Here is a 13,989-nt window from a genome sequence, read left to right as displayed (position 1 = left end):
TCGAAACGTTTCAAGATTTCAATCGATCGTAACTCAGTCATTTCTGGGTTATTTTCAAACACTAAGATATGTAGGTAGAAGAGAAACCTCCCAGCTGTCCATTGCAACAATCGCTGAAGCGCTCCGATGTGCGGTTCTGGGAATGTGTGTGTGTGTGTGTGTGTGTGTGTGTGTGTGTGGGTGTGTGTGTGTGCATGTGTGTATGTGCGTGCGCACGTGAGTGTGTGAGTGTGTGTGTGTATGTATGTGTGTGTGTGCGTGCGTGAGTGTGTGTGTGTGTCCATTGTTCTTGTCACCTGACGATGGCCAAGTGCCGAAACGTTGTGAAATAACTTGAACGGATGTGCAGCGCTATTGGAATAGATGTGTCCACTTAAATTCCTTTCCATGTATTATCGGTATTGTGCAATTCCATTTTTATTTGTTTCTTGACATGCAGTTGTGTGCAGTTGTGTGTTCATGTGTCATCTGTGCCTTCTGTATTTTGCTGCTTTCGCAACAGACAATCCGTTTGACCTGGATAGGTTTGTGTGTGACATTCAACCATGGTTAAACAAAGTTGACGCAGATCGACTGCGACGGATGGTGATCAAGAAACGTCTCATAACTGACAGCGCATCAATAGAGAGACTAAAGAGAATTCGGTCCCGGGATGGACTATCTGATCATAATGAGGAGCTCATCCAGTTGCTCAGAGCTGGTGGCCTAAACACTTATCGTGATCTCAGTGTTGTCATTGAGGAACTGGGGTATGCGGACAAGAGCAAGGAAATGCTCTCCATTTTGTCCCACACAGGTATGTTGTTGCTATACTTTTACTGCAATGTGTTCAACTTTGGTGGTGTTTAATGGACAGCTCTTCTACGTACATATGTTAGTTTTTGGAAATAACCCAGTAATGACTGAGTTCCGATCGCTTGAAATTTTGAAAAGTTTGGATCCCAGGGGATCTTAAGTTGTACAGTCCGTAAACAAAGGGTGAAATGGGGCCTCGCGTGAAATCTCTTGGCCTGACTTTGACCCCGCTTCTATCTGATCCCGTGGCCAGTACTCCCTTGTCGATGCTATGTTAGGTAGCTGAGGTCATTGCCTTTCCATTGATGCCACACATGCCATGCTTGAACAAAAAGGTGGAGTCGTGGTTTGCACAGAGGCATAGAGAAGTACTGATCTCGACCAGATGCATACTCGGCCCTGGGAGGTACACCCAATTTTCATGTTCAGCAGCCTCGAATTAGTCTAAAACAAGAGGATTCTAGAACATTTAGCCTCGCACTTTATTGCAGTAGAAGGAACATTATCACAGAAGCCAGCCCACAGCGATTTCCCGGTGGTGGACGTAACAATCGAGTGAATTGAGCGCACACTGTAGAAGCTGTGACGGTGAAAGCATGTGAGTTGTGCAAGCAGGCACACCCGGCATGCATGCCGTGCAGCACATGCATGCACACGGCATGCATGTGCACATCCTGTATCGCCATACACTTCAGTTCGCACGCGCATCTATGCACCAAATAGTGCAGTGCTGGACGGAAACCACACCGTCCCCTTCCATACTTGAATTGCTTTCTGTGACTGCTCAGGCTTTCATTTTCCAAACTTCAATTACTTCGAAATCGCAAACATAATGCTTTAGTCGGAGTTAGGCTCCGGCGGATTATGCTCGTGAAATAATGGAATTATGCTTTCATGGATTCTCGCATTATGCTCGTTAAATCCTCATATTATGCTTTGGCACGCAGGGATACATACTCACTTTGTTGTACTTATGGAGCCTCAAAGTTCGGAAAATTGTGCCTTTTCGTACTTGCAAGTGGCCATTAGCACAACAAAATACATCATACCAAGATGACCATGCATGCTTGAGATCAACATGGAAAGAGAAAACGTGACTCCTTCTATTCATTAGTTGATTTCTTTTGTAAAAAGATTTTTTCATTGCCAAATTAGTTTGAGTTACCTTTGAAAATTATCATGTTCAACTGTCTTCGTAATCGTCATACTCGTCCAACCGATGTCACCCTCACCCTGCGAAAAATCAGCTCATCTCTCCCGTAGCTCCACCTCTCCTTCCACCATGACCGAACATCACCTATACCTCATTTTTTTTAATTATTAGAACAATAACCATAGCTTGCATAGTCGATGGTCTCGATCCAGAGCGCTTCTCTGCACACCTTTTCGGAAAAAGTTGCGAAGTAGTTTGTGAAAATGAAGAAAGTTGCGATTTCTTGCAAAACGACGGAAAGTTGCGAAAAAGTGGCCAGCATCTTTGGAAAAGGGCTACTCCGAACTCTTTACCATGCGGACCACCAGCACTGATCAGTTGCATTGTACACAATTGTGTAGCTTACATACTGGAATTGTGGTACAACCATATAGTTATGCTCCTACCTCTGAAAGGATGCCTCATTATGCTCCAAATTTTCAACCTCCAAATTATGCCAATAATTATGCCGGCATAATCCGCCGGTGCCTAGTCGGAGTCAGTTTTTCTCATTGCTATGCTGCAGATATAGTGCAGCATTCCAGAGAATACCATTTTCCAGATGAAATCCTCAACTCAGACTTAGCACAGTAGTTGTTGGAGAGCAAAGATTGCAAGGTACTGTATAGCAGGAAGTTTTCGGACGGAATTTATTTTCGTACGATTTCGTACGCAGCCTCTTTTGTACTAAAATTAATTCCATACTAAAATTTGTTCCTGTAAAGTTATGTACATATGTACACTTTACATGCGCACCGCATGCAAACACACGCGTGCATTTAGCATGCACCACAGTACGAAAATGAAATCCGTATGAAAAAAGGTCGACATTTGGCTTTTCTGTCCGAAAATTTCGTGCTTTGTCGAGATTCATAAATTTGAACATTTCCCTGGAAAAACTGAGCCCGAGGCTACCAGCCATCATTCTATGACCTCCAAAAGATCTCACTAAGTCAACATAGTCATCAACACCATTATGGAAAATCCGCTATCACTGGAACATGACTTTGTTACTAATTGTAGAGTTCTACAACAACCACTAGTAGGAAATAAGCCCGGGATTCTTGTTTGTAATACTTGTAGCTGAAATCGGGGCGTTTTTGAACGTAATTTTTCCCTTTGTCATTGCCAATTGTTTTTGCTCTACGATCGACTCTCCTTCACCATAACAGATGTATGTTTCTTTCAGGGGAATTTACCTTCAGACGTTGGGCTGTCAGTCAATGCAACTCATCCAGTGGCGCCAAAATATTCACTTTGTGTCGGATTTCACCGAGCGCAACTGTGCTAGTAGTGGGGTGCACTCATCCAAAAATTTGAAAGTGCATGAGTTCGACGGGGAACATAGGCCAACGGCAGTAGCTCAGCTTCCTCGGACCAACAGCATTCGAATCAGCACACAGAAGACTACCAGTAGGTCCAGTACTGTGAAATTTTGATTCGACTTTCTCCGTTAAGCAAAACTTCTTCATTGCATTTTATTGTTCTTATCAGGGTCTTTCTATGCGCATTAGACAAACATATCGGTGACCCCCCACTGAGATAGGGTGGCCACGATGACATCCATTGCTCTGATAGATGGTTTTGACGGGTCTATAAAAATGCATTGAAGTTTTGCTTAACAGATTAACGGAGAAAGTAGGCCATACATCCCCTTTGAAAGATTTTCAAAACTTACAATAGGTTTTTACTCTTGCTTTCTGTATCTTGCTAGGTACCACCATGACAACAGTTGGCCAACAGAAAACGCAGCCATCACAGCACCCGGTGGAAGATGGCCAGGCCGATCAGCAACGGACCTCCAGCAGACGTGAGCCAGTTTTCAAACAACCAACATCAGCTGTAACTAGAACTGATGCGACTAGTATGGGTACAACAACCAACACAGCATTGACTACAACGCAGGATTCAACAAGATCAGCAACGTCAAGCCAGTCATCTCTACCGGACAAAGACCGACACTTCACTGGCAGGAATGAGATTGTTACAGAGATTAGTGACAACATTCTCACAGCAAAGTCCACATCATCATCTACACGTGTGCAGAGTCTTCTGGCACCAGCTGGTTTTGGTAAGACGTCTGTAGCCATTGCTGTGGGACATGTATGTCGCAATGCTGGTTGTCGTGTGGAGTTCTTTGACTTACGCGGTGTAGCTGGTGTTGACGCTGTCCAGGCAATGATTCAAAACCGACTCGAAACAAACCCGGCTTCACCTGAAACTGCTGGCAAGACAAAACAAACAACTGATGGCATGGATGAGGATGGTGGCAAGCACCGCATGCTATGTATTCTGGATAATGCCGAGGATGCTATCCATGCTGGTGCTGCTAAAGATTTCCAACTACAAGATGTTGTGGAACGACTACTTCGACTACAACACAACGTTCATGTCCTACTGACAAGTCGTGTTTACTTTGACCTACACGCTGCCAAGTTTAAACTACAACAACACCGTCTTGATGGTCTGACAAAGGTTTGTGCTGTTGGTCTTCTCCATGGTCTATGTGTTGAAGGTAGTGTGAGCATTGAAGATGCACAGAGATTAGTGGTTCATTGTGGAAATGTTCCACTTGCTGTACGCATTACAGCTGGTCTTCTACAAGGGGGTCGATTAACTCCCACCAGGCTGCTATCGTTGTTCAAGAAGGTTGGTCTTGATGTGTTCAACGATGATGGTCTGAAACCGAATGATCGAATTCTGCAGCTGTTGAAAATAGCATACAACACATTACGTCAGGATGACAAGGCATCATTCCATGCTCTCTCTCAACTGCGCTCCTCGTTCTCATCTAAGTGCGCTTGTGTGATGGTGGATTGTGTAGGTGATGATGTTGATGTGGTTCATCTTGAAAGTTTTGATCCATTGATCAAGATTTGTTTCCTGGATTACAATTCGCATTCGGATCGCTACTCGTTGCAACCACTCATCGCCGAGTTTGGTCGTTACCAATGCCCTGAAGACAAGCAATGTATGTATCAACGGCGAATGTGCAAGCATTTCCTTAGCTTTGTGAAGGAAGTTGATGACTGTAGAGGTTGTGGTGCAGACAAAGCAGTGTATTGGAGTTACCAATTGCTTCAGGAACAGGTGAATATACAGGTGGCGTTGTCTGTTGTTGATGTTTTGTCTGGCGATGACTTGCTTCCTTTCTCTGGATTAACAAAGTCATCGAGTATCCTACTTGCCTTGTTTTGGAGAGCAATGTTTGTTGGAGAGTTTGTGGACAGGATACAAAGATTGGACAAAGCACCGCTATCTGTACAAGCTGACAGCATTTGCACCTCGGTCCTGTGTTGTATTTGCCGTCAAAGCATTGCAGATTCCGATGTCACTTTTGAGAGTTTGGATTCCAGAACCCAAATGCTCCTGGAGAAATCTGAACAAGAACCGACAGGAGTGGGGTCACCGCTGCATCTACCTTTGATGCAACTTTCTCTGGAGTCATGCAGGCTATCCATGTCTCTGGACATCGACTTCAGGGAAGGACAGCTTGAGCCCAGCCAGGAAACACTATCCCGTCTTCAGGTGGTGTACCAGCGTGTTACAACAACACTGGGAATGGGTCTTGCTACAGGTGTCACTGAATGTGCCCTGAAACTCATTCAACTGTATTGTTCCACTCTGCTAAACAAGGATATGCCCAATGTACAGGTGGTAGAAGACCTTGCAGAGAGAGTGATGTCATCATACTTCCTATCACAAGATGCTTCAGTCCCTTCATGTGCTACAATGTACTACGTTCTGCTACAATGCATTGTTGTGATCCTGGGCAAGGTCATGTCAAGTTCCTGTAGCAGTGAGTGGATTATTTCACCATCATTGATTACAACACTGGGTATACAACTGTGCAAGTGGAAACATGTACCAACTGCTATCAGGCGCACGGTCAGTACCCATGACGACTTTACCACTGTGTCTACTTTTCGGTTACAACGGTACCTGCACTCAATGGATGATGACACAGCAACCACACTACTGGACTTGCAGTGGAGTGAAGTGTACAGCTCCCAAAACAGCTCCTTAGTAGCTAATGGAAGGGCACATACAACTCCAACGGGTCTCACTCTACCAGCACAGCATCCCTACAACATTGTGATGGACTATGTCAGGAGATGGTGTCATGGCTCAAATCCAGCAGATCACACAACAGCACTGATTAACAACTGTAGCCAGAACAAGGTACCTGATGTGGAAGTGATGCAGTCTTGTATTCTGACGGGTAGAGCACTGCTCAGGATTGAGGTAAGCTGGTAGTGCAGTGTACACACGGTTCAGGTTACCATAACTGTTTTTCATCCACACTCCACTCTGAATGGAACATTGTATTGCAAACCAGTGTACTCAGTAATTATCTACTGTATAGTGTCTGTCTCTCTAAGGTTGATTTCTTGAAGAACACAGAGGGGAATGTGATAATTTTGAACATTGTCAACTAGTGAAATGGAATGTGTTGCTTTCCGCTATATCAGTCTGATTTGTTACTATTGTGCATGACGTTCTCTGTTTTGTGTGTACGGGCCTCAGTTACTTTCTTTTCTACACTTTTCTTTGTTGCGTGCTTTGCTCTAGAATACGATCTTTGCAGTTGGAGAAATATCCAAACTCTTCCCAGCGTTGAAGTCATTGGTTAATGATCTCAGTGCTTACCTGCCAAGCAATTGTGCAACTGGTCTCTCAGTGTCTGGAATTGTGTACTTACCACCACAAGCTGGAGATCATTCTCTACTATTATACTACTCTCTCATTGCTGCCCTGCATCGTCAATCCAAGAGAGGCCAAGTGACCATTGATCACCACATTGCACTGCAGGAATGGTGTCCACGTGTAGCGGCATGTTTTGTCTGCTATGACCTGGACAACATCACAGCATGTCCTCGTTGTGGCATGGCTTACCTGTGTGGCAAACATCGTCAAACTGATGAGCACCTAAGTGAACACAACCAACACTGTGCTATGCTGGCAGCACTCAGACATCGCATACTCCAGTAAGTTCGAGTGTTAGCATCCAGTCACATGACAGATTGTGATTGCTGTGTGATGAACTGGTTTGTTAGTGCCTTGGTATCGTGAGAAAATTACTGCTGAGTCTGTGTGTAAACGTTTCTGTGTGGGGTGGGGGGGGGGGGGGTGTGCCGGTGTGTGTGTCTGGGGGGGGGGATAGAGGTGTGTGTGTGGGGGGGGGGGGGGGGGTGTGCCGGTGTGTGTGTGTGTGGGGGGGGGGGAGGGGATAGAGGTGTGTGTGTGGGGGGGGGAGGGGATAGAGGTGTGTGGGGGGGGGGGGGAGGGGATAGAGGTGTGTGTGTGGGGGGGGGGGGGGTGCGGGTATGTATGTGTGTGTGTGTGTGTAGCGGGGGGGGGGGGGGGGGTGTGGAGTGAGTGTGCGGCCCGGGTTTGGGGGGGAGGGGAGTTGGAGGGGAGGTGTGGGAACCAAACTTTGGATCATTCGTAACATCATCACGCCGTTTTGTCGAACTGCCTCTTTGTATTTCCCTTTCTTGATCTTGTGTAACATTGGGTCAATAAGACAGCCTTTTAAGTATGTGTGTTTATGTGTGTGTGTGTGTGTGTATGTGTGTGTGTGTGTGTGTGTGTATGTGTGTGTGTGTGTGCGTGTGTCTGGGAGGGGCTGTACTTGTATGGTAGTTCTTCAGTAATGCGAGTGAACTACTGAGAGTCCATCGCAGGACCAGCAGGGGGGGGGGGGGGGGATGCGGATGTGTATGTGTGTGTGTGTGGGGGGGGGGGGGGGATGGGTGCGGATGTGTGTGTGTGTGGGGGGGGGGGGGCGATGTGGTGGTTGTATGTGTGTGTGTGTGTGTGTGTGTCCCATATGGTGCAGTGGTATGTGCAGTCGATTTCCAATCGAGAGGTTGCGGGTTCAATTCCCGATGATTATGGTCGCACATGTCTTTCTTCTCTTTCTCGGACTCTTCCTGACTCTTCTTTCATTCTCCTGGGTGGTTACCAACAGCCATTGTATGCTGAAGTATGTGGTGTGGTGTGTGTAGAAAAAAAAGAAAAAATTAAAAAATGGAAAAAGAATAATAGGGATTCACTGGCCAGGAAAAGTCACTTCAATCAGCTGTGTGGTGGATACCAGGCTAAAAATAGTGGCGGTCAATTCATCAGCCTTGAAAGCTGTTGAATGGTGTAATCCTAGCACAAATTGCTATGTCTAACATAGCTGTTCGCTGCCCATCGCTTCCGCGATGGGCAGGTCTGAAGTCTGCCTGTACTTGTATGGTAGTTCTTCAGTATTACGAGTGAACTACTGATGAGTCCATGGCAGGAGGCGGAGGGGGGGGGGGATAATCACACAAGACCTTTGATTTTCTGTAGGATACCACACGGTATATTCCTACTGTCCCTCTGTATGACCTCTTCTGGGGCCAATGTGACATTGTAGCAATGGGTTGATAGAACAGGCGGGAGTCTTTCAGTGTGTGTATGTGTTTGAGAGCATGTGCACCCGTGCATGTGTGTTTGTGTGTGTGTGTGTGTGTGTGTGTGTGTGTGTGTGTGTGTGTGTGTGTGTGTGTGGGTGGGTGTGTGTGTGTGCATGTATGGGCACTTGTGTTGGTGATATCTTTTTTGTCGAGCGAATGTGCGCTTGCTCGCCTCACTGCCTATCTCCCTGACCAGTTTGTAAGCTGGTCGTATTCACTCAACATACCCTGCTGCCACTCAGATTGGTCTTGCACCGTGTCAACCTGTGACCAGTAAACACAGACAAGTTCCAACAAAAGTTTCGAGATTGCCAGAGTTGATTCTAAAGACAAAGTCACTTCTCCCGTCGCAAACACTCACGCCTCGTCTCGTCTTCGTCTCGCTCAATGAGAAACACATGAACTGCATGGTTGTGTATACCAGGATTAGCGACCCGGAGTCTCCGTGTGTGTGTGTGTGTGTGTGTGTGTTGGCGTGTGTGTGTTTGTTAGGGACAAGGGGTGTGGGTGGACAAGGGGTGGGTATGTGTGTACTGTAAATCAACTAATTTTCGCTGGCGATTTAATTTCGCTGATTTCGCCGCTGGGTACCAACCGGCCAAAGTAAATCGCAGGCCAAAATTTGTCATAGAGGCAAATGATGCCTGCATGTGAGGGCAACAAATACATGTACCAATCGATTTCTTTTTTGAAAACCCCAATCGGCCAAAGTTAAATGACGGCCAAAAGTTTCATTTCGAGATCGGCCAAAGTTTCTCACCGGCCAAAATTTGTTGATTTACAGTATGTGCGGAGGGGGGGGGGGGGGGGTGTACATTGGGAAAACAAATGGCAGAATGTGTCAGGAAGAATTCGTTAGCAGGGAATGTCACTTCTGTGGTATGCGTGCAACGTATCCTGTTATACGGTCACCTGTTTGACAGCTTGATGTTATTCATATTGGGTACAAACACTGCCTGTAGATTCCAGTCATTATGTCATTATGAGTCATGATTATTATAACAAAGACTTCTTTAGTTCATTCTTAATTATATCATCAACGCATGCAATCCATAAGACGAATTGTGTGTCCAGAGCTTCAAGTAAATGTGTGATTCTGCCTGTGTGTGTGTTGTTTGGTATGTGTGCTGGTGTGGTGGCTTGTGTTTGGGTGCGTGTGTGTGGTGGTGTATGTGCACCCTCTCTGGTGTACACTCTCCAGGGCTAGCTGAGCTTATGAAGGTCTCTATTGGATAGTGTTTAGCAGTTGAGATTGGTGAAAGTGACCAGCACTGGACAGGGATCATTTCAAGCAGCTACTGCAGTAAGAGATACTCCAACAGCACACTACCTGTCATTGATCACAACACTATGACATCACTTGTATAGACATGATGTATACAGATTGTCTATGACACACACAGTGTTGTGTTACTATGTAGATATAATGATCAACTGAACTACATGTACTGTCTAGTCCAGTCTACTGTGGTATCAGTTTTACTGAATGTGTTCATGTCTACTCTCACCTACTGTTTTTACACTAGTCACTGTACAGAATAGTTACCGCTATGTCAGTTAAACCTGGAAAACTCTACTCTACAAATGTTTATACTGCAATGTATATTGCCATAGCAGTGTCAGCCATACCCTGTACATACAAGTTCATGCTACTATCCTTGAGATACACATCATATTTTACTCCAGTATTGAAATCTAGCAGCACTGCTAGCATTCGTGTGACAAGCAAGAAATACCCGTTGCTACCGGTGTGTGCTATTATGCCAAGGAATGAAGCACCATGCATGTAGCCATGGTTCGACCCGAGCACACACAGACTGCGCAGCTCCTTCAACACCATTTCCAATTGTGGCCGGCTTTTCAGTAGACCACAGGACCTATCCTGCCTGAACATGGCAATGTGTCCAAGGTCCAATGGGTTTGTGTGTACGTACGTACACGCGTGCACACGTGTTTGTGTGCGTTTGTTTGTGTATGTATTATGTGTCTGTACGAGTACTGTAGTTGGTGTATTTTTACTAAGACAGTACAATACTCACTATTCATATTTCCAGCTCCTTCACCATAACAATGAGAGCCAGGCAAGTATAGAAGAGCGCATGCTCCAGTGGTTCTCTAGTGCTGTGCTGCTCTCCTTCTCACTCTTGGCTACTCTCTTGTGTAAATACTTCGTCCGTATAATTATTCAATACTACAAAACCCCTGTGTTCTGGAAGTGTGAGGGGACTTAGTTTAGTCGGGAGCTAACATGACTGTGTGTGTGTGTTGGGGGGGGGGGGGTGCACATGGATGTATGTGTGTGGGGGGGGGGGGTGCACATGGATGTGCATGCACGTGTGTGTGTGTGTGTGTGTGTGTGTTTGTTGTGTGGGTATATACATACTCAGCGGGACAGCATGCCAAACTAGAGTGTGCCCATTCATCCCAAGCTCATGATCGGGATCCTACCTCTGCCAGTATTTGCAGTATGTTACCATCAGTAATATGCAGCAGTGTTGTAATGATCAAATTCATCATGGTTAAGATCTACAGTGTACTGTCGTGAACATTGAAATCAGATGGGATGACCGGGACCGGCACCCTTACTTCTGTTTGCATGTACACACACTATAGTTTATGTACTGACTGTAAAAATGGACCAGCTGTGCTCACGGCTGCAAGGTCAGTGCCCAGTGGCCGCTTGACTTCTCAACTGATTTCAAAGCCCACGACAGTACCTTCAAGTGTAGATAAATGGAGGTGGCAAACGTCACAGACCATGATTCTGCGGCGATACTGCACCCAGAGATCACTAGCCGTGCTCATGGGCAGGCACAAGAGTATGTATTGTCTGCGGGGGCGGGGGTCTGAGCCCTTTGGATGTGGATGAGCAGATAGTTTAGATTTGCCACGAGCGCAATGGCACACAGTGTTCAAGGGGGGGGGGGGGTGCCAACAGCAAGTTGCAGTGTCGGCATGCCGGTATCGTACAGGCACGCCTAGACTGCATGTGATTTCAGGCTTCATACTGCAAAACTTTGTATGAAGTAAGCGTAGTACTTCAAGTATAAAGTACCTTGAATAGTGACACAATTAAGTACCGGTAATCGGGTACAGAAAACAGAGTGACTTGGGAGCAAGTAGTAGTGATGTCATAGCAGTACAGCCGGAAAGTAGTACTGATGAGTGATGGCATAGCCAATGCCCCGCTTGTAACATAAAAATATTCATAATACCAGTACTGTCCCTCTCCATGCTTCCAGGATGGTGGAAAGGGCGGAAATTGAAATGGAAAACAAATTGTGAACGGCCCTAGGTGAGAAAGAGAACATAACTTCTTGGTGATCGCCGTCGGAAACAATGCACATTGGCTATGAGAGTTGTCACTGATAGGACTGGAAGATTGAACAATGCGATGTCGTTATTTAACCACCTATGATAGAACACAGATTGGGCCGATCTAGGGCACTAGTGAATTTGCCACAAAAAAACCCATAGCTATGTGAATAAAAATAATAATATCAGCGGCATACTTGAAGTAGTGAGGGTAGGTAAGTGTAATTTGTCATGTGACCAGTATTGATGGTGGATATGCTAAAATACATATACATGTAGAGTAGTGATGATACTAGCATTGAAACTGGAGAATGGGACGGTCAAGGGTGGACTGTGAGGAGACTAGCATTGAAACTGGAGAATGGGACGGTCAAGGGTGGACTGTGAGGAGACTAGCATTGAAACTGGAGAATGGGACGGTCAAGGGTGGACTGTGAGGAGACTAGCATTGAAACTGGAGAATGGGACGGTCAAGGGTGGACTGTGAGGAGACTAGCATTGAAACTGGAGAATGGGACAGTCAAGGGTGGACTGTGAGGAGACTAGCATTGAAACTGGAGAATGGGACGGTCAAGGGTGGACTGTGAAGAGACTAGCATTGAAACTGGAGAATGGGACGGTCAAGGGTGGACTGGGAGGAGACTAGCAACAGCAGTGAGGATTCACACACGCACATGCACTGCACACTGCACATGCACTGCTGACCTTTTTACTGGAATTTCTTCGGTTCGTCCGGAATCAGAACGTTGGCTGGGGTGGTGCCAAGTAGCATGGAATGGCACTCGTACGACTTTGATATACAGAAGCGACTGTCCGTGCCATACAGAAAATCAAAGATCTCCAGCATGCCGAAGGTTGAACCTGCAGCAGCCAACATAAACAAAAAAATAATATCAGGTTTTTATATACGAGGTACACAAACTCATCGGCAGGCACATGGGGCTAGCATGGAGTCAGCAGTGAGACGGTGCTGGTGGGACCTGCCATGCTCAACTGACCAGAGGTCTCGGCATCATCGAATGGCAGACTCACCAAACTGAGGGCATTGCAGTACATTGGATCAGAATCAGACAATACATATAGGAACATTCATGGTAAGAAGAGACAACAACCATGACACTGGTATGCAAGTGAACTGCTGCCGTGCTGGAAACAGGGAGCATTTCTTTTCTGTTGATGGGGGCAGCGATTGGGGGAGTAATAAAGTCGTCACCAAAGAAATCCAGCCAATGCTATGGATACCTATACAGTGGCATGGTGCCTGTCACAATCGCATTCATGCATTTACAGTCATTAGAGGGTCTACCAGCATAGCACTGAACTAAAACAGTCCGCGGCTCTGCACTCTGCCTGCTGCAGTCGAGTCGAGCACAGCACAGACTGTGCACTGCAGAGCACAGTCCCGACGGCAGAGCATGTGCCATGCACTAGGCTTGTACACTAGCACTAGCAGTGGCAGTGCATGCTACCCATGCACAGTACAGCTACCGGTAGCAGTGGCAGTGCACGCTGCCCATGCACAGTACAGCTACTGGTAGCAGTGGCAGTGCATGCTGCCCATGCACAGTACAGCTACTGGTAGCAGTGGCAGTGCATGTTGCCCATGCACAGTACAGCTACTGGTAGCAGTGGCAGTGCATGCTACCCATGCACTGCCACTGCTACCAGTAGCTAGCATAGCATTGGCCGGATTGTTTGGCCACGACTGTATTCCTCTCTGTGCAAATTTCGAAAAGTTAGCAAAAAAAAATACATGCAGTCAGAACATTGGGGGGGGGGGGGGCTCAAGTCAGATTTTTGCGTTCACCGCCTCCCATGTATGTGCAAGGTATTAGTACAGCTACCAATCAATGCAGAATGCACACACTACACTACTAACTTTGCATGATGGTAGTCGTGGTACTCGTTGGACGACATGAACGGCAGGTGGAAGCCGCCCCACAGTGTGCGACGGACACGGAGGCCAGCGAGATGCAGGCCCACAGCAGCAGCAGCATACAGTGAGAGCCGAGCAGGACGGGACCAGCCATTACCGGCAATATGTTTGAGAGGCAATGCTCGACCGGGTGACAGTACAGACCAGAGATTCTGATGGGCGCGATCCACTCGTGGTGAAACTTGTGAACGTGTTCAGTCTTCATCGCTGCCAAGCTCCTCAAGAGGCTTCAGCACCTGGACTATCCTTTCTGCTTTCACTCACTGTAATAATGGCTGGCAACCCTGGCCACGTCATTGGTC

The 13,989-nt window shown here is 46.6% G+C and overlaps 1 protein-coding gene across 1 annotated transcript in view; it reads left to right on the top strand.

The window, feature by feature from the left end:
- The window catches only part of LOC135811464 (uncharacterized), a 9,022-nt gene extending 2,043 nt beyond the window's left edge, over window positions 1-6,979 (top strand). The window contains exons 2-4 of the mRNA XM_065324738.1: window positions 503-796; window positions 3,702-6,232; window positions 6,560-6,979. Coding sequence (XP_065180810.1) covers window positions 503-796; window positions 3,702-6,232; window positions 6,560-6,979 — 3,245 coding nt within the window. The remainder of the gene's footprint in view (window positions 1-502; window positions 797-3,701; window positions 6,233-6,559) is intronic.
- Window positions 6,980-13,989: the final 7,010 nt, after the last annotated feature.

This window comes from Sycon ciliatum, chromosome 1 (assembly GCF_964019385.1).
Source record: "Sycon ciliatum chromosome 1, ocSycCili1.1, whole genome shotgun sequence".
Taxonomy (NCBI): domain Eukaryota; kingdom Metazoa; phylum Porifera; class Calcarea; order Leucosolenida; family Sycettidae; genus Sycon; species Sycon ciliatum.
Note: the sequence above shows the minus strand (reverse complement) of the source record. Positions and strands in the feature narration are given on the sequence as shown.